The 19,098-nt window shown below is 35.9% G+C and overlaps 2 protein-coding genes across 5 annotated transcripts in view; one reads left to right on the top strand and one right to left on the bottom strand.

Annotated features, from left to right (window-relative positions):
* Positions 1 to 4,191, top strand: part of FucT6 (alpha-(1,6)-fucosyltransferase 8) — a 100,303-nt gene extending 96,112 nt beyond the window's left edge. Inside the window, exons 8-11 of the mRNA XM_071681490.1 lie at positions 709 to 885; positions 1,043 to 1,193; positions 2,429 to 2,568; positions 3,974 to 4,191. Coding sequence (XP_071537591.1) covers positions 709 to 885; positions 1,043 to 1,193; positions 2,429 to 2,568; positions 3,974 to 4,163 — 658 coding nt within the window. The 3' untranslated portion in view covers positions 4,164 to 4,191. The remainder of the gene's footprint in view (positions 1 to 708; positions 886 to 1,042; positions 1,194 to 2,428; positions 2,569 to 3,973) is intronic.
* Positions 3,991 to 19,098, bottom strand: part of LOC139759471 (sodium- and chloride-dependent glycine transporter 1-like) — a 33,198-nt gene continuing 18,090 nt past the window's right edge. For 2 of the 4 annotated variants that reach the window (XM_071681633.1, XM_071681632.1), the window contains exons 14-18: positions 18,893 to 19,042; positions 16,892 to 18,613; positions 13,005 to 13,179; positions 9,535 to 9,641; positions 3,991 to 4,128 (exon numbers count right to left, since the gene is read on the bottom strand). In XM_071681633.1, the coding sequence (XP_071537734.1) occupies positions 18,338 to 18,613; positions 18,893 to 19,042 (426 nt within the window). In that variant the 3' untranslated portion in view covers positions 3,991 to 4,128; positions 9,535 to 9,641; positions 13,005 to 13,179; positions 16,892 to 18,337. Of the gene's footprint in view, positions 4,129 to 9,534; positions 9,642 to 13,004; positions 13,180 to 14,052; positions 18,614 to 18,892; positions 19,043 to 19,098 lie in introns of those variants that run through there. The other 2 variants (XM_071681635.1, XM_071681634.1) reach the window with 2 other exon arrangements.

Below are 19,098 nucleotides of genomic sequence, written 5' to 3'. Positions count from 1 at the left end.
CCAGTATGTTTTCTTTTACTTTTTCTTAGATGAACTTGGTGCAAAAATAGACATTCTAAGTTTATTTTCTCCATGCACTGGATTAGTGACATGCTAATCTTCATGCTTTCCCGGGCAGTGATTGAGTTCTTTGTTAACTCTAACCAGGCTATGTGGCTGCTGTTGAGTGATGTGTGGCTGTTGTTAGATTGAATGTGCTATGGCCATTACAATGAGAATTAGGCTTACTCAAGGCCCTGTGATTGGAGTATGTTGTTTTGATGATAGTGATGTTATGAATTAATCCTTCATTATTCATGATCATTAGAACAAAATTATTTCCTCTAAGGGCATTGGTGTCAGAGACTCCAGTCCTATGAAATTAATGATCGTCACAGATACTTGGATATATGTACTTCATCCATCCCATGTCAATGTTGACTTAAGGTGTATTTACTGCAAAAAGGGAAGTGGGAAGTTTTCATTGTTCATTTCAAGTGTTACCGGAAATTGTAAAGTAACCAGTGTTCCTTACCAATTTTCACTTTGGATGTGGTATGTTGAGGTCTCCTGTAGGTTTCAGCTTCCTCATTTGCTGTTAATTCTTTTGTCCTAGGATTTATAAGTTAATACAGATAACAGTTTTAACCATGTACGAATTTTAAGTGAGCTTTTAAAAAAATAAACCCCGTACTGTATTGCATCTCATCTAAGTTTATCCCAATACAGAGTACATGTTCGAAGAACTGATAAAGTTGGGACTGAGGCAGCATACCATTCCATAGACGAGTACATGAAGCATGTTGAAGATTACTACACAGCTCTTAAGTTACATCAGCCAGATGTGATAAAGAGAGTATATTTAGCATCAGATGACCCAACTGTTATTACAGAAGCCCAAAGGAAGTATGCATTAAAAGACTTCTCATGAGATGTATAAACTGAATGCATATAATCATAGGACATTATATATAAGTTTCTGACATATTATTCATTGTTGTTTTCAAAATGTTCTTCCAATTTCCTATTACACACTGTGAAGGTGTCTTTTTCTTGTTAACAGGTTTCCAGATTATACTTTTATTGGCGATTCAAACATCGCTCGAACTGCAGCTGTAGCAACACGTTATACAGATGCATCACTGAGGGGTGTCATAACTGATGTACACTTCTTGTCGCTTACTGATCATCTTGTTTGCACCTTTTCTTCACAGGTGAGAACAATTCAAACGAGTTTACAGGCTTTTACTTTCCATACAGCTTACCAGGCAAAATCAACACACTTATACCTCTGTAATTTAAACACTTACCTTTGGCCCTCTTTCCTTTATATAATGGCACTATACATGCATTCTGCTGCTCCTCAAGTACCATGAAAGAAATTCAACTGCCTCCTTGCCACATTTAATTGTACACAATGCTTCACCACCTCCTGTTGTCACCACCACTTGTCATGACTCACCTCCCAGACCCATACACTTTATCATCAGATACATTCAGCAATCCTTCATAGTACTTACTCTGTCTCCTCTTCACCTCATCACTACCTATTACCATTTCATCATTTGCCCCCTTCACCAATATTCCCACCTGTTTTCTTGTTTGACTCACACTGTTAACCACTTTCCAAAATATGTTTTTCATTCTTGATTGATGATAATTGCTCACCCCAGGTCTCATTTGCCCTATTTTTCTGTCCCTGAACCTTTTTCTTGACATCCAGCTGCTTTCTATTGTATTTCACACATTCTCTAAAGCAAACACCTGAACCACACATCCTCCTCCACTTTTTGAACCACACTGCTCCTCCCCAGTCTAATGGTCTGCACATGCCTTCACTCTCTCACTCAGTACCCTTCCACGCAACTTCCCAGGAATACACAAGTTTTTATATACCTCTGTAGTTTGAACACTCGCCTTTATCCCCAGACGTACATTGAGTATCCTTACCAACCAATCAACAACACACTCTCCCCTTCTTAATAAATCCAACAGTAATACCATCCACTCTAGCCATCTTGCCACATTTCATCTTACCTTTGTCAAGGGAAGAGTGGTGGTCCTCAGTGAATAAGGGCCTTACAGCCAGGTTGGCTGATATTAGTGGACTTCATACCAAGATGTCCTTTCTACTAGAGTAGCATTCCACTCAGAGTCAACATTTAACAGTCCCCATGTAGACACCTTTTTCATCATGCGTCATACACAGATGATTGTATAGCTTTTCATGACAAGTGCTTTTTGTGTACATACATTTTGTTAAACAAGTCATATGCACTTTATCATAGCATTTTGCTTCTTGGATGTAAAAACAGAAATAAAGAGAGACCTATTTTTCATCTGAGCCTTAAGCTCTGCCATTTTTTCAAAATTGCCTCAAATTGTTAGAAATTATTGTGCATTCCTGATTTATAATCTAAAATTATATATTTTTTTATATTACTTTCAGGTGTGTCGCATTGCTTATGAAATTATGCAGACCTACCACCCAGATGCCTCCGATTTCTTTTCTTCCTTAGATGACATTTACTACTATGGAGGGCAAAATGCTCACAATCAGAAAGCTCGTTTCCCTCACACACCATGGAAGTGAGTTTATTTTTTCTGTTATTGTTTGTGCAGTATATTGGAGTTGCAGTTTTGAAAATGAGTGAATGAAGCAAGATATTTGAAAATGATAGAGCAAGTAATTACAAAAACTTACAGTCTGCAGTGAAGTGAAGAGAAAGTTAGGACACAACAGATGCTTATTCACTGAAATAGCTGTGATCTAGAGTTGGTGAACTGAAGGTATAACTGTGTAAAGATGTTTAGTAGTAATATAATTTATTGAATAACTTGGTTAAGAAAAGGTGAAGGATGAGGTTGATTAAAAACTTGTGTAATTTGAGATTGGAGTGGTGAATTAATGTTGGAAACAATGGTGCGAATGAATGGTGTTTGTAGTAGAATAAACTTTACTGAAACATCCTCTCCATGTCCAAACTTTACAGGAACATCTTTACTAAAATCATTTAGTTTTCATGGGGTGGTAGCCTCACTCAGTCTCTCTATATGTCCAAACCTCTTCAGCTCTCTTAACCAAACTTTTTTTTATTACGACGCATTATTACTCTTTCATTCCCTCTAAGGCTCTGTCATCTGTTCTTAACATTACCTCGCTTTTGCAGGAAATGATGAGGCATAAAGAATAAGAGCAAGGTTCTTAGGTTCAGCAAGTTAGTTGTTAGCAAGTTAGTTGGGATGTAAGTTTGAATATAGAAAAATTTGAGGAAATTTGTTTTAGATATTTAGGAGTAAACTTGGCAGTGAATGGAATTATGGAAGCGGAAGTGAGTCATAGGGTGGGGGAGGGGGTGAAGATTCTGGGAGCAATGAAGAATGTGTGGAAAGAATGTAATCTCAGAGAGCGAAAATGGGAATGTTTGAAGAAATAATAGTTCCAACATCGTTATATGTTTGTGAGGCATGAACATGTTGGAAGTGAAATGTCTGAGGACTAAATGTAGTGTGAGGTGGTTTCATCGAATAAGTAATGAAAGGGTAAGAGAGCTGTGTGGTAATAAAAAGGGTGTAGTTCAGAGATCAGAAGAGGGTGTGTTAAAATGGTTTGAGCATGTGAAATGAGTGAGGGAAGGTTGACAAAGAGGATATATGTGTCAGAGGTGGAGGGAGCAAAGTGCCTTCCTGTGTCAGCAAGGTAGCACAAGGAAACAGACGAAAAAAGGCCATATCTTTACTTTGTTTCACATAATCTAATTTTTATATTCAAATATAAGAAGCTTTAGCTAATATAGTAATTATTGAAGGGTGCATAATTTTGATTTTATTCTGTCCTTGCTTTCCATTCTTTTTCTTTTTCATACTTCAACAGATGGTATGAGTTTTGCTGTTGGATCTTCAACAAGGTGTGAAAATAATACATATCATTGAATTCAGTGATACTGAAAGGGTAATGCTTTATTATACACATTCACCTGTATGTTCTTAACAGGTCTGATGAGCTCGTCCTCAAGGCTGGTGACGTAGTGGGCATAGCAGGTAACCACTGGGATGGTTATTCCAAGGGTGTAAACCGCCGCACTCGACAAAATGGCCTTTATCCTTCTTATAAAATGGAGGAAGTTGTAGATATAGCAGATTTCCCATCTTATGCAGAAGTTGATAAGAGAAGTAGAACGTAAATAATATATTGTTTTAGAAGATTCATAATATTTTTTTAAATTTTACTTTGTGATATTCCTTACTTCTATTTTCTTTTTTTGCAAGAGGGCTTTGTATACTTAGGGGAAATACTTGTCATTGCAAGTTATTTAAATTCAACTGGCATTGTCATATCAGATGTAACCATGATCAAGGGAAAAATACAGGTTGACTTTGTCAAAACAGTAAATATTAAATTGTAGGAAAACTTTTGGATTGTTGGAAAAGGTACTTCATAACATATGGAAAAAATTTTGATTAATCTTCATCCTTAGTACATGATGTCAAATATGACCTGTATTGTAATTGTTTAAGTATTTTGGAAATTGGAATGTATTCTGGTATTCTTTCCTTAGTAGACTCATGTATAACTGTTCATTTACACCAAAACAAATAAGAAGATTATGGAAAATTTCATTTACTATAGGAATGAAAGCCATATGATTTACAAGGTACCTGTAGAAGTGTGTTAAGTGGCAAGAAGTTAGTTTTTATAATACTGAAAACATTTTGGTTAGTATGAACTGTATATAAATTAGAGCAACTTATTCATATACTTTTTTTTCATTCTAGTTAATGTATTTATGTACTATGTAGTAGTTCTTCATCTTAAACTGTCATTCTTATTGTTGATGCTCTTGCCAAAGTGGCCAGGAATTTTGTACAGAAATGATATATATTATGAAGTGGCCATACTCAGTGATGCATCCTTTGTTAGTTTGCTCAGTGTAGACAGTGATGGCAGACAATTTAACAGTTGTGATTGTGTATGTGATGTGATACAGATGAAAGGCTTCTGGGTTATGTGAAACCACAAATATAGATAGTATGTGGCAGAGACTTCATTGAAATTTATGTTGACCATAAATGTGGTTAGTGTGTATTACTTTGTTTATACTCGAGGCATGTTCAACTTGCAGTACTCAATATTTCCACTCTTAATTCTTGACTATTATGTATTTATTTGTTTTACTAGCATGACTGCTGCTCATGTGTCTCATCTGCTGATGCCTTTGGCATGTAATTCTAAATTTTTTTACATTTCTATCAGTTTGCTGGTAAAGGTTCACTTTCAGTATGAAAGCCAATTCAGTCATTATATTACAAGTTGGCTTGTCAGATATATACCTTTGACTACATACTTTCAAATGATAGAGGGATTTTCTTTTTTATTATATCCAATTTTTTTATTTTTTATATGACGTTTGGTGAATCTCGCATACTTTTTTTAATATATTGTTTTTCAATGATTCTGTACGTTTCTCATGTTTTTCAAGTGGCTACAAGTATTTTAGAAATTGATGAAGTGTATTACCCATTCATTTAAACCAAGAAAATAATTAGTCACCTCTAACCGCTATAATTTCATGTGTACCGGCTACCATTAGATAACTTCTTATGGCTTATTTAACCATGATACTTCTCAACTTGAGTCATGTAGTTGTAGTTTCTGCTTTATTTGTGAAATTTTTTTGTTTGATGAAATTTAGAAAAAAAAAAAAGGGGGGGGGGGGGATTTCATGGGTTTTCATATTTGTGGATTTACAAAATTTGTATGATGTGCAATCCCAGTCTGAAGAGTTTGTTGGCTCTTCTAGATTGGCTAGATGTTTCATCAGCTAAAGTAAGTGAACGTTTATATGTGTATTATTTTTCAGGGTGTTTTATTTTCAAACTAGTTGAAGAATTACTTATGTGAAGATTAGGTCATTTCCAGTATCATACTCATCTGAGTTAATAATATTCACTTCTTTACAAAAGTGGCAATCTTATATTATTGTTATGTCATTCCAGGACCCCTTTGGGGCTCCTGTGGCCTCAGGGTTGCACTTCTTATGGAAACAGGGTATGATGGACTCTTTGAGGTGAGAACCTCAACAGCACTGTAGTCTTTTTGTCTGTTGATGATACAGCCTTGCTGAGGGTGTCTTGCTTGCAGTGTAATCACTTGTAGGTGGAGTCCACAAACACTTGGCATTTTTATATATCCTAATATGTCTCTCATTTCTTTGTAGTATATTTCATCCATGTCATAATCTGTATCTCTCGGAAGTCTTCTTACCTAACTTTTGCCAGGAAAATCTTGGAATGATGACTAGTTCTTATGGAGCTGCCTTCATAGATAATTTGATAATGCAGTCAAAGTATGCACTTTGCAGGTGGTAAGTGTTCTCTGGAACACTGATTATAATCATCTTCTAGTAGATTCTTTATATTAATCTTATTTGGCAACTTGAGAATAATTGTTATTAATCTGTTGAGAGGTGACAGCATTTATATTCTTTTATTAATAACCTTTACCTCCTAGAAGAGAACATTTTTCATATATTTTTTTATTATACTTTGTCGCTGTCTCCCGCGTTTGCGAGGTAGCACAAGGAAACAGACGAAAGAAATGGCCCAACCCCCCCCCATACACACGTATATACATACGTCCACACACGCAAATATACATACCTACACAGCTTTCCATGTTTTACCCCAGACGCTTCACATGCCTTGATTTAATCCACTGACAGCACGTCAACCCCGGTATACCACATCGCTCCAATTCACTCTATTCCTTGCCCTCCTTTCACCCTCCTGCATGTTCAGGCCCCGATCACACAAAATCTTTTTCACTCCATCTTTCCACCTCCAATTTGGTCTCCCTCTTCTCCTCGTTCCCTCCACCTCCGACACATATATCCTCTTGGTCAATCTTTCCTCACTCATTCTCTCCATGTGCCCAAACCACTTCAAAACACCCTCTTCTGCTCTCTCAACCACGCTCTTTTTATTTCCACACATCTCTCTTACCCTTACGTTACTCACTCGATCAAACCACCTCACACCACACATTGTCCTCAAACATCTCATTTCCAGCACATCCATCCTCTTGCGCACAACTCTATCCATAGCCCACGCCTCGCAACCATACAACATTGTTGGAACCACTATTCCTTCAAACATACCCATTTTTGCTTTCCGAGATAATGTTCTCGACTTCCACACATTCTTCAAGGCCCCCAGAATTTTCGCCCCCTCCCCCACCCTATGATCCACTTCCGCTTCCATGGTTCCATCCACTGCCAGATCCACTCCCAGATATCTAAAACACTTCACTTCCTCCAGTTTTTCTCCATTCAAACTCACCTCCCAATTGACTTGACCCTCAACCCTACTGTACCTAATAACCTTGCTCTTATTCACATTTACTCTTAACTTTCTTCTTCCACACACTTTACCAAACTCAGTCACCAGCTTCTGCAGTTTCTCACATGAATCAGCCACCAGCGCTGTATCATCAGCGAACAACAACTGACTCACTTCCCAAGCTCTCTCATCCCCAACAGACTTCATACTTGCCCCTCTTTCCAAAACTCTTGCATTTACCTCCCTAACAACCCCATCCATAAACAAATTAAACAACCATGGAGACATCACATTATACTTTGTCAGTCTCCTGCGTTAGTGAGGTAGCGCTAGAAAACAGACGAAAGAATAGCCCAAACCATACACATGTATATACATACACGTCCACACTTTACAGTTATATTTTCAACTTTTTGTTCTTGTTAAAGTTCACTTAACCAGTAGTCAATATACTTTTCAGCTTTACATTTCTGTAATACAGGCAAATCAAACTTACATTATTCATAATCATGCCAGTAGAATATTGATTAAGGGCAATCATTCCCCTCATTGTACGTTTCATATTTTGGTATTAGGGCAGTTGTAATAATCGGTAAAATCTCGTTTTTAGCTGTCACTTAAAACTAGTAGAAATTAGGATATTAGTAAATCTGATAATTCACAAGGCAGCTGCAGTAATTATCTAGTTTGATGTCTTATATATTGAATGATAGATATTTGCTTGATGTTACACTTAATATCTTATGATTTAACTTTCATGATACATTATCCTATTGATGAGATACCTTTCATCAATTGTCATTCCACGTTTCTCCTTTTACCTCTGATTTTCAAAGCAATGACTGCAAGCCTTCTAAAATTTGCACAGTGGGCTAGAATTAATTGGTCATTGTTATTTGTTCCTACAGATCTAAAGTGTTATTGTGTACATCTTTAACCCTTTCCCTGCAGCAGACTTGATATTCACTGTGCACTTCTTGTGCAGATTCTCAAATATTCTACAAAGTATCTCTAGAACATAATTATCTAAAATGAATGATATACAATTAAGCGTGGTGAAAAACTGCTTAGGTGTGGTATGTGCCCTTTAAGTAAAGCTGCTCCTCTGCCAGGTGTATTAGGTATGCTATGAGTATTGTCAGGCATACATAATGATATATGTGGTATTTTTAAACTGTTTTGGTCACAACCCAATATGATTACTAAGAGTTTTCATCATGGATATGCATTATATTGCTAGTTTCACAGCTTATTACATGAGAGGGCACAGATCTCAAACAGGCCTCCTTGATATTTTTGCATAGACTGACCAGTGTATTGGAAAAATTTTGATGTGACAATGCGTGGGATGCCACACATACAGATGCAGGTGATTTAAGAATTTTCATGTTTACACACGTCATAGTGAAAGGATGGCCTCATGGCTAACCTTTCACTTGTCTCTGTATGTGTGGCATCCCACGTATTGTCACCAATGCGTGGGATGCCACAGCTTATTACATGAGAGGGCACAGATCTCAAACAGGCCTCAGGCCTCCTTGATATTTTTGCATAGACTGACTAGTATATTGGAAAAAATTAGGTGGTAATGTTTGGAGACAATGCGTGGGATGCCACACATACAGAGGCAGGTAATTCAAGAATTTTCATGTTTACACACGTCACAATGAAAGGAAAAAATAAAAACTCTGACCTAATATGTAGTATCGGCTGCAATGAATGGGTTAAGATTAATGGATGAATGAGAATCATCAACAATTTGGTAACTGATAATGGAAAATATTAAAACATTTTCCAGTTCAGATTCACATGGAGATTGGCTTCTGCTTTTGTGAATTTTTCAATGTTTCTTTATAAATGAGGTTATTATAAAAGTATCATGATTTGTTAGTGTTGCAGTGGTACTTGAAATCCTATTTTCATTTTTTTTCACGAAACCTAGAATTTTGGATGGATGGATAGATCCCAGTTTTGGTACCGAAAGTGATAAAGTAGTTTAACATGTAACCCTTTAGAAGCTTGAATGTCTGGAGTTCATCTGTGACTGTCATTATGTCTGTTATAAAATACTATGTATAAAGAGAACTGTATATATGTAAATAATGTGTTTAGGATAAAGTGTCGCTTCTATCCAGTTACCCAAATCTTGTCCAAGTTGGCCATGAAAGTTATCATCCACAACCCCATACAACTAGAATAATGACTAGAATATCATACCTGTTTTTGTGAAGTGATGTTATTTCAACCCTTCTTGAGATGGGAAGAAAAAATACAACAGGTACAAGTGATAAAAGATCTTCTCCAGATTTGTTATATGATGGTACCTGAAATCAAAGGGCAATTTACATGCTTCACTTGTTTAGTAGCAGTATAAAGGCAAGGAACAGCCAGCCTTTTAACTTTTAACATTGATACACATTCAAAAAATTTTATCAACTATTTCCTTTTAGTGTCTACAGTGCATATATGGAATGTCTGCTACATATCATTCTTAAGTTATGCTTATAAGTGTGTATGCCACACTTACAGGAAGATGACACTGATTTCCCAAAATAAATTAAAAGTAAAATACCAAATTAAAATGCTGAGTAAACTAGTCTTAAATGAATATATTTTGCTCAGTCTCTTCAAAATGCTTTGACTTACAAGATAGATAGAGGATACCATCTAACTCTTGAATTACATGAAATGTTCCATTTTACAGCTCTGTACCCCACTTACAAAAAAAATGTTTACTTTCTACTTTTGGACTTTATTTTTTTTTCTTCCTTTGCATAATGTATGTTAGTGTTGTATTTGTAAGTGATACTTAGTCCAGTATACTATCCTTTAGTTTTCACAAATAATCGGGTGATACTATTTGTTTAGTTGAATATAATGTCACTATTTTCACAAACAATTTTGTATCAATAAACTTTTCCATATGCTTCTCAAAAGTGCTTTGATCAGTCCTACAGAAGTACGGAAGGAATGATGAAAAATTATTATTACTATGCTGTTCCTAATTAGTACTTCACATTAATTTAAGTGTTGAGATACAGGCAAACCTTGTTAATCTGGCCATGTTTGATTGTTCAGTGTCCACTTCAGGACCAAAAAAAAATGAATATGCAAAAATTTTATCAACCAAAAATCCCAAACACTAAATAAGTAATGTAATAATATTGTAATATTCATTAAACTGATGTGAGCAAAATAGCAAATCTTCCGCAGGGAACCACATGTCCCTGTCCTTTGCTAGCTTGTGGAGTTGTAACCCCACTCTGCAAAATTAGTCCCATTAAATGTGCAAGATTGAATGCACCTGAAGATAATTCAGATAGCTGAAAAGAATCATGGCTGTAACTTCCAAATTATTACCCAAATTACAAAGAAAATGCAAACCAAAATTATTTCATCCATGAAAATAACATAAAAGATATAAATGCAAGGAAAATATTTTCTGAATGTCTTATGGATGTTCACATTTAAATAATGTAGATGGAACCTGAAACAGTCATACATGTGAAGATCTTGTATTCATTTACAGATTTAATTCTGGATTCCTGGTTGAACACAAAGCCAAAATTGATGAACTATATGTTCATTGCAAAGGGGCTAATGACAAGCCTTTAACTAAACTTATACAATACTAGATATAGTTAATGTCCAACAAGTTGTCAGAAGCAAGAAATAAACACTAGGTCGAGGGAACAATACATATTCTGATAAAAGAACAGGGATGAATAAAGCACAGATTTTCAAAAGTTTACATATAACATACCAATGTTTTAACCTTGCTAGGTAACTTATTTTGTTGATAATACTACCCTATGGTCAAATTTTCCCATATATAATAATCAGAACCTATCATGGGGTTTCATTATATCCTGAACACGTTTAATTCAGTCTTTCCTTTCCAGTGGTATATAACTAACTTTTGGCTTTGTGGTAATCAAAAAAGAATCCAGATTTGACAGTGTAAGTAACTTGGTTCTTCCTACCAAATGCTACCCTTATACTCTTACATTTTTACCATCAAACATGAATGAATCTAACTCATTTTCATATGGGAAAATATAGTTTTAAAAACTAGATTATACATAAAATAGGAATCTCATTGAAAAAAAAATGTTTAAGATAGTTCATGTTGGTGTTTGGGTTGTGCTATATAGTTTGGCACAAGTGTGTTACATAGAGGGAAATCTAATAGGTGCTTTTGGTGTACTCCAAAAGTTTTGATAATTATGGTATGTACCTCTCAAAATGTAGATTTTACATATTCTATGTCAGATATGCTTTACAGGAGTATACAGCAAAACCATATAATGATTTTTCAAAAGGAGTTATACTTTAGTGTTTACTGGCCAAATGATAGACCCATAATTACATTATTACTGAGGTTTGCCTGTAATTTACAGTAATTGTAAATCTGGCATTCACCATTTTTGGTGATAAAAAAAAGGCAGGAGTTATGTAGTTTTTGTTAATGTTCATCTGCAAATTTCATTGTACATTCCTGTTTTATATTAAAAAAAGAGAAAAAAGTGGTGACAATTCCACTGTAATAAATCAGTCTTTACATAAAGCTTTTTCCTTATCCACCTAAAGGCCCTTTATGTATCACCTTTGTTTGTACACAGATAATCATCATGTTATGATTGGCAATACGTTTATGGAGTCCGTTAATCAACCCAGTTCAATTAAACAGCATAAAGATAAAAATTCTGCAAACTAACAAGAACACTTAACATCACTAAGTTTTCTTAACACTTATTATATTCTTATTGCAGTATTATATACTGGTGTGCTAAACATTCTGAAACTGCAGTCTTACAGGTTATCTGATGCAGTGAAACTTTATTCCTTTAACTTCAATTACAACACATTTCATGTTGTATCCTAGTTGTCTTTTATGAATATACTTCCCAACTCTGCCCTTTCACCATATCTTTAGTCTATCTTTATCATATTTCAGCAGCTACTCCCATATCTTTTTTTTTTTTTTTACTATGCTTTCTATGATGTTAAAAATACATAGAACTGAACATAATATAACGTGTTTCCTCTTTTTGCTACCCCGGAAAAATTTGGAAAAAGAATTAAGCAAAATCCAGTACCTAATCCATTTAAAGTACATTTCTAGTAATGGCTATTGGTTGGGAAACTGGAAAGAAGTTGGAAGAGAGAGAGAGATCAGTATTATCTGCCTAATCATCTACTGTCTATCACCAACTTCATGGGGTGGATCAGAAAACTCCGGCCACTGGAATCATTCAAAAACATCCCCAACCTATGCCTATGTTAAAAGTGAAACATGGATTTCCCTAGTAATGAGTGAATAAATTTTTCTCTATGTAATACACAAATTACTATTACAAACAATCCTCAATCACTCCTCGAGCATCTTAAACTGAAGTATCCCTAACCTCACTCAGTTTCCTCAGCAACCAGATAGGTTGGCTGGCAACCAACTACCAGGGAGGTATACTGGCAGTACTACCATCATGGGTATTCTGAAAGTCAGTGACAGCTGACCCAAGTAGCTGTCTTTCTTTCTGTCTCACCTACACATGGACTACGGGCATTCTGTCCACAAATATACAATCTCTCCTTGTTATAAAGTCTCACCTACACATGGACTATGGGCATTCTGTCCACAAATATACAATCTCTCCTTGTTATACACAACACTTTACAACACTTACCTCAAACAGTTCATTCTTCGTAACTAGATTTTTCTGCAGTAAGCACCAAGAGCTAGCCCTGCCTCTTGGCAAAACAGTATGAGCAGTAGATTGTAGTAGTATGTAGGGACATTTAGGCAGAAGCATTAGATAGGAGCCTCTGCAAATACTGCACGAGTTGCCCTCCGCCAGTGACCTGTTAAGGATGAGGTACTACAGCTAAGTGACACTGTATTATAATTGCTACATACATCCTTAGCACCTTTTTCTTTGAATAAAGGAACAATAATAGCTTTCACCCAATTCTCAGGCACAACCTTCTGTTCCCATGATACATTAAATAAAAGGCATCCACTCTATCACATTTTCAACTCTATACTTCAGCATTTCAGCCATACTCCCATCCATTTCCAGATACCTTTCCTCCCTTCGGCCTCATTATTGCCCTTCTTACCTCCCTCTTTGCTATAGGCCCCTACACTTGTATCCTTCCTTTCATCCTCCATAGCTACGCATGTAACAACTGCTGCCTCCCCTTCTCCCACATAATATTCTTTCTATCTTCCTTTCACTTCCTCCTTTTGATTCAGCAATACCCCTTCCTTACATATCACATCAACATTTTCACTCTTACATCCACCTCTTTTCTTTTTCACCTCCTTCCAGTATAGTTTCTTATCCTGAAACTTTTCCCTTACTTTCTTCCAAAATCTTCATGTACTCTTTCTTTGCTTTCCTCTATCAGCTTCTTAACATTTCACTTACATATTTTGTATTCTTCCCTTCTTTGCAGAATTCCCACAGGTACATTCCTATTGAGCTATCTACCATATGCCTTTTCCTTCTCTTACACAGCATTATGTGATAATTATCTTATCATATGATACTACATAATCAAATAGTAAGGAAAGCTAAGAAGCTCAGGGAATATCTGAGGTTCATCAATGTAAAACATGCTATAAAAATGACATTCTCACCTGCTAAGAAAGTGGTCTTCACTTGGTTTGGTTATGCTTAAGAGCACTAAAATTCAACATCAATCCTCCCAAGAACTAAATCAAAACATGAGTTCATAATATTCATATTATTCTCAAAACAATGACACCAATGTTATTAACAATTACATTTTTCAAGTAACACCGATAACGGTAACTGTCAACTGCTCAACTGAAAGGGGAAGTAGCAGAGGTTTTCATGGGTTGTATTGCTTTCTAAAGCATTAGCTACATTTATTTCACTTAATGCCACATTTTTCTTGGTAGGCTGAAGCACTCTAATAGAACATACACCCTCTGACTATGGTAACTTCTAGGCTATGGAGTCTTATGTGTCACTAGTATGGATCTAAGCTACAAAACTAATTCCCTTCTATATCACTAGGTGTTAGTATACCCAGCTTTCACACAAGCAAAGAGGTTTGGTCCTGCTGTCAGAAGGCATCTTATTTTCTAAGCTCCATAGCCTAGTTTATGGAGCCTAGTCATTACCTTACCCAGCTACCACACAAGTGAAAGGTGCTAATGCGGCCTGCACTCGGAGGGCATTTTTTTTGTTTATTGTTTTTTTAAAGTACCTCACTTCCCAGCATCTATACAGGCTGAAACATTAAACCACAAAAATAAGGCTTTTCAAGATTATTGCATTTGTGGTAAATGGTGGCTGCTAGTAGAAGTTAGGTGACATTTTCATTGGTTTTGTTTTGATTTCTAAATGTTTCTCTAACTTCTAATAACCATGCTTTCCTTGGTATGCTACTGCAATGTACTTACAGCAAAGCAAGAACATGAAAAGGAAATAAGCAACAAATATAAGAACTATTTTATGAAACTTTTGATATAAAAAAGCCTATTAAGTAATAACAATAAAATGAAGCTTACTTCATAACCATTATTGGAACCAAGCAAAACCTGTCATTGAACGGGACTTACTCTAATTTTCTAATGAAAAGCAATTATCATTACTGTCATTCTCCCAATCTTTTTTGGTATTTCCAACAGCATTTCTTCTAGAGGAAACATAAAAATAATATAGCTGAGGTGACAAAAATGAATACCCTGCATTCTTCAATTTCATACACACATTTTCATTACTGGCCAAAACTTATCTCACTATCCCCTTACAACATATGTACACAATGCATCTAACAACCATCACAGACATCTTTTTCCTTTAACCACTGACCTAACACGTGTATTGCAGTTACATCTTAAAAATATTCTACTCTTTCCATATAAGTTCTTCACTGCCTTGAATTGTTTCTCATATATTCAACCACACCTTAAAACATTTCATAATCTTTCTATATCAACTCAATAAAAAACATTTCTGGAACAATAAATATACTACTTTTAAACTTTTTCTAATATTTCCTAAACAAATATGTACTGATCTAATCTACAAAAACCATTTCCATGACTCCTGAACAGAAATTTCAGAAAGCAACACTTTTGATTTTCTTTACACTAAAGTCAATATAAAACATCTTACCCTCTGCTGTTTGCTGGTTTATGCCACCATAATCACTATTATTTCTGAGAAACTAGTTCTCATGCAAATGTTTATTTGTTACTGAGAATTACAGCTGCATAAACCTGCAATGACCTATTCCTGTTGCTTCATCCCCATTTAACTCATTTTGAGTTGCATAAAGAGAATAAAGGCTAAAATCTTAGAGTGCACACTTGCTTAAACCTAAAGTCACATTTTACTAGCCGTGGTGTTTTTCAATGCAAATGCTATATCTTATATTTCCTTAACAGCATTATGTTGTGTATTATGGTTCACACTTAAATTTCAATTAAAATCAATCATGCCTACCAAAACATACATTTTACAAACTGCCACATTGTACTGCTCGATTTAGCTGTAATACATTTTTCTATTTTCTATACATGATAGCATCCACTTCGTCTACTGAAACATTATTATTTAAACCAAAATCAAAACCAAATGTATCAATTCATTACATAAATAATAAGGAATTTAGTAAATCACTTCACCGTTTTTAAGACAGGTGTATTGTAAAAGGTGGGAGGCTATTGTTCTGTGCACTTTAAACAGCAACAGTTGATTAAATGTACAAATGTCACAATCGGGATATTCTTCCATGACTTTTTAAAACCGAACCTAACACAGCCTATCAAAATCTTCAACATTCAAAGTTGAAAATCCCAATGGCACTTTAAATAAGCCAAACCACTCATTTGTACTATTCTCAACACAGCTTTTTTTTACAAAACTGTTTCCTTTATAGTACCATTACTATAAAAATAAACAAGTCAAAACTGTTTCCTTTATAGTACCATTACTATAAAAATAAACAGAGTACAGGCTTCCCAAGTTTGGCACATTCCCACTGTTCATGTCACAGTAGCAGGGGAACTATGTATACTTAGCCATGCAACTGGTTCATCTTTTTTGTTACATTCCTGGTTGAATCTTTATTTGGCCCGCAATGGCTGCCTTTTAAGTTATCAAACCTTCACTTATACACCAGAATCTACTTTTCTTAATAAATCATGAAATCTCATACTCTGCAGGACACTGAAGAAATTTTCCTAAGAAGAATTTGACAAGCAGAAACCACTTCCGTTCTCAGGCAAATTCTAACAGAGTAAATGACTCATACACATTATACTACTGCGTATCCCAAAATTGCCAAAATACCATACGATCAACTATTCTCGTATCTATGATTACTCATTATCATCTAATCTTAGGGTAACACCTCCAGGTGATTCTGCAGCGGCAAAGATGCACTCAAATCAGTAAGAAGTATGAAAGGCATGGCCTCACCTGGAGTAACAGCTTCCCAAAGCTAATTTCAATGTAGAGCTACATTGAACTTTTACAAAACTCAAGAGAACCTGTAATCACCTCATCTAACAACAATATCATTCAAGATTTACCTTAATTTTTAGTATTTTAGTTGAAATATAGTAGGTGTAGCCATGGTTACACACTGCCAATATGGCGTCCGATGACAAGACGGTACAGCACAGGCCAATGCCACCCTCCGCAGCAAACGATTTTAATGCCATACTTCTACGAAAACTTTGGAGGCCACAGAGGTATATTAATGAGTTATGTTGAAACTTTCCGTATGGAATAACTACTTATCCATTTTCACACCAAATTTTCTCCGGTATACAAATGTCCTCTCGCCTTACTTCCAGCTCGCTCATTAAACGATAATACTCGATATTTAAAGGTACTATCTAATCATGAGCTATTTTAACTTCAACTCTTCATAACTAATAAGAATGCACCCATAGCACTTTCCTGCAATTTATATAGAAAGACACGTGCCCTTTACATTTAACTTGGCCATGGTAAGGTGCTTCTAAAGTGGGCGAAGAGCCACGAGCCAACCTGAAATTTCAGTCTTGAGTACGAGTTTAAAGTTACTAATTCTAAGTTCCAAAGGTATTTCTAACATAACACGTTACACCGACTCCAGATAATAACTTTTGTACTTTTGTGATATATTAAAACAAGATACCTTTCATTCTTCTCTACATTGTCATAACAATTGTCATCCCTAGATACGTGAAGCTTTCTTCAGTCATCAATGGACAATTCAGAACCAAATTCCTCTGTATCAATAAACATCTATAAGTTGTTTTTAATGTCAGGAATGTAATTCATTAATACTCACGAACAAATCTGCAGTTAACATGATATTTTAATATATTGACAAACGGTTCCAGTTTGAATCGGAGTGAATGAACTCAAAAAGGGAATACAAAAATATAATCTAATGTGATTCGATTTTCCATGAAAGCTTATAAAACTTATGAAATATGAGCTTGTTAGAAGAAAGTAATTTTTAAACTAACAGCATCCAAAGGTATCCTTTGAGTTATCGTTGTTCACCATATACTCCCACTGAAAGGTATTCATTACAGCGATATAATAATCAAACGGAAACAGTTGTATTAATGTTAAGCTCTACTCATTCACCTACACAGTGACACTAAAAATATATTTCTAACTAAAAAAATATATACCATAGAATCTACAGGACAAATTGTAGTATTCAAAGGTTTAGAGTGTAAAAAGTTACCCATATATGCTACACTGGGTATTGTACTAATTCATTGTCTGATAGCTTGGGTTTGATTTTAATGTATCTGATTTTTCGAATTTTCAACTGATAAATGGATATATAACCTGTGCAGGAAGGTGTGGGCTTTGGAGGCTGGTAGTAAAGCTACAACATACGACATTTTGATACAGGTGTAGCCAGTGTACTGTCCAGAAATGCACTACTACATTGTACTGACTAGTTAGTAAAGTTCGGAATGAAAAAAAATTTATCTAAATGCTTAATATCCAAGTTTCTACCGTGCAAGTCAATTCTCAAAGGCAGGATTATTATAACTAAAGTTAGTAGAAGTGAGGTTAGTCTGGACTTCTGCTTCAGCACCAACCAGGTTACCCGGGTGGAGCACGACACCGGAGGAGAGCGAGGCTGATATGGTTCGGTAGTGGTTCCCGACGGACCCCGCGACTTCACATCGTCTCATTTGGGTCACCCCGTTATCAGGTCTGTACACTCTGACCCTTGGATGGTTCCTATCGACTTCGTCCGCAAGAGTGTCCTCATCTTTGGCGGCGCCAAAGTGCGTCTGCGTGAATGTAAAAAGAAAAAAAACATACGTTAAACATACGGGATATTCGCCCGTACCCTAACAAAACCCAAGACAATGGGAATTCATAGTCTAAATGCAATGACTCGATTAAATGATACACATGTGATAATTCGCCAACCGTGGACAGAAACCCAAAAGACAATATACAATTTGCATCTCCATTGCTCTTACGTCACCATGCTGAGTACTTTACATACGAGATTCTAAACCTAGGACGATCGTTGTATTATAAATTCGGGGACTCACGCCACTCACCTTGAGGCAGGCAGCGATCCTGACTCTGGTGAGAGTGTCAGTGGAGGAGACGGCGTCCCTTAGATAAAGCGCCGCCTTCTTAGATGGCAGCCAGAAGTATCCCCAGGGAAGCCAACCCTTCTCGATCGTGTCCGACTCTTCCGTCTCCACCTGAACACAGCCGTAGATTCAGACAATTACAATTTAGCGAGCCTTATGTATGTTCA

The sequence above is a fragment of the Panulirus ornatus genome, chromosome 33 (genome assembly GCF_036320965.1).
Source record: "Panulirus ornatus isolate Po-2019 chromosome 33, ASM3632096v1, whole genome shotgun sequence".
In the NCBI taxonomy this organism is placed as follows: Eukaryota; Metazoa; Arthropoda; class Malacostraca; order Decapoda; family Palinuridae; genus Panulirus; species Panulirus ornatus.
This window is presented reverse-complemented; position numbering and strand designations above follow the sequence as displayed.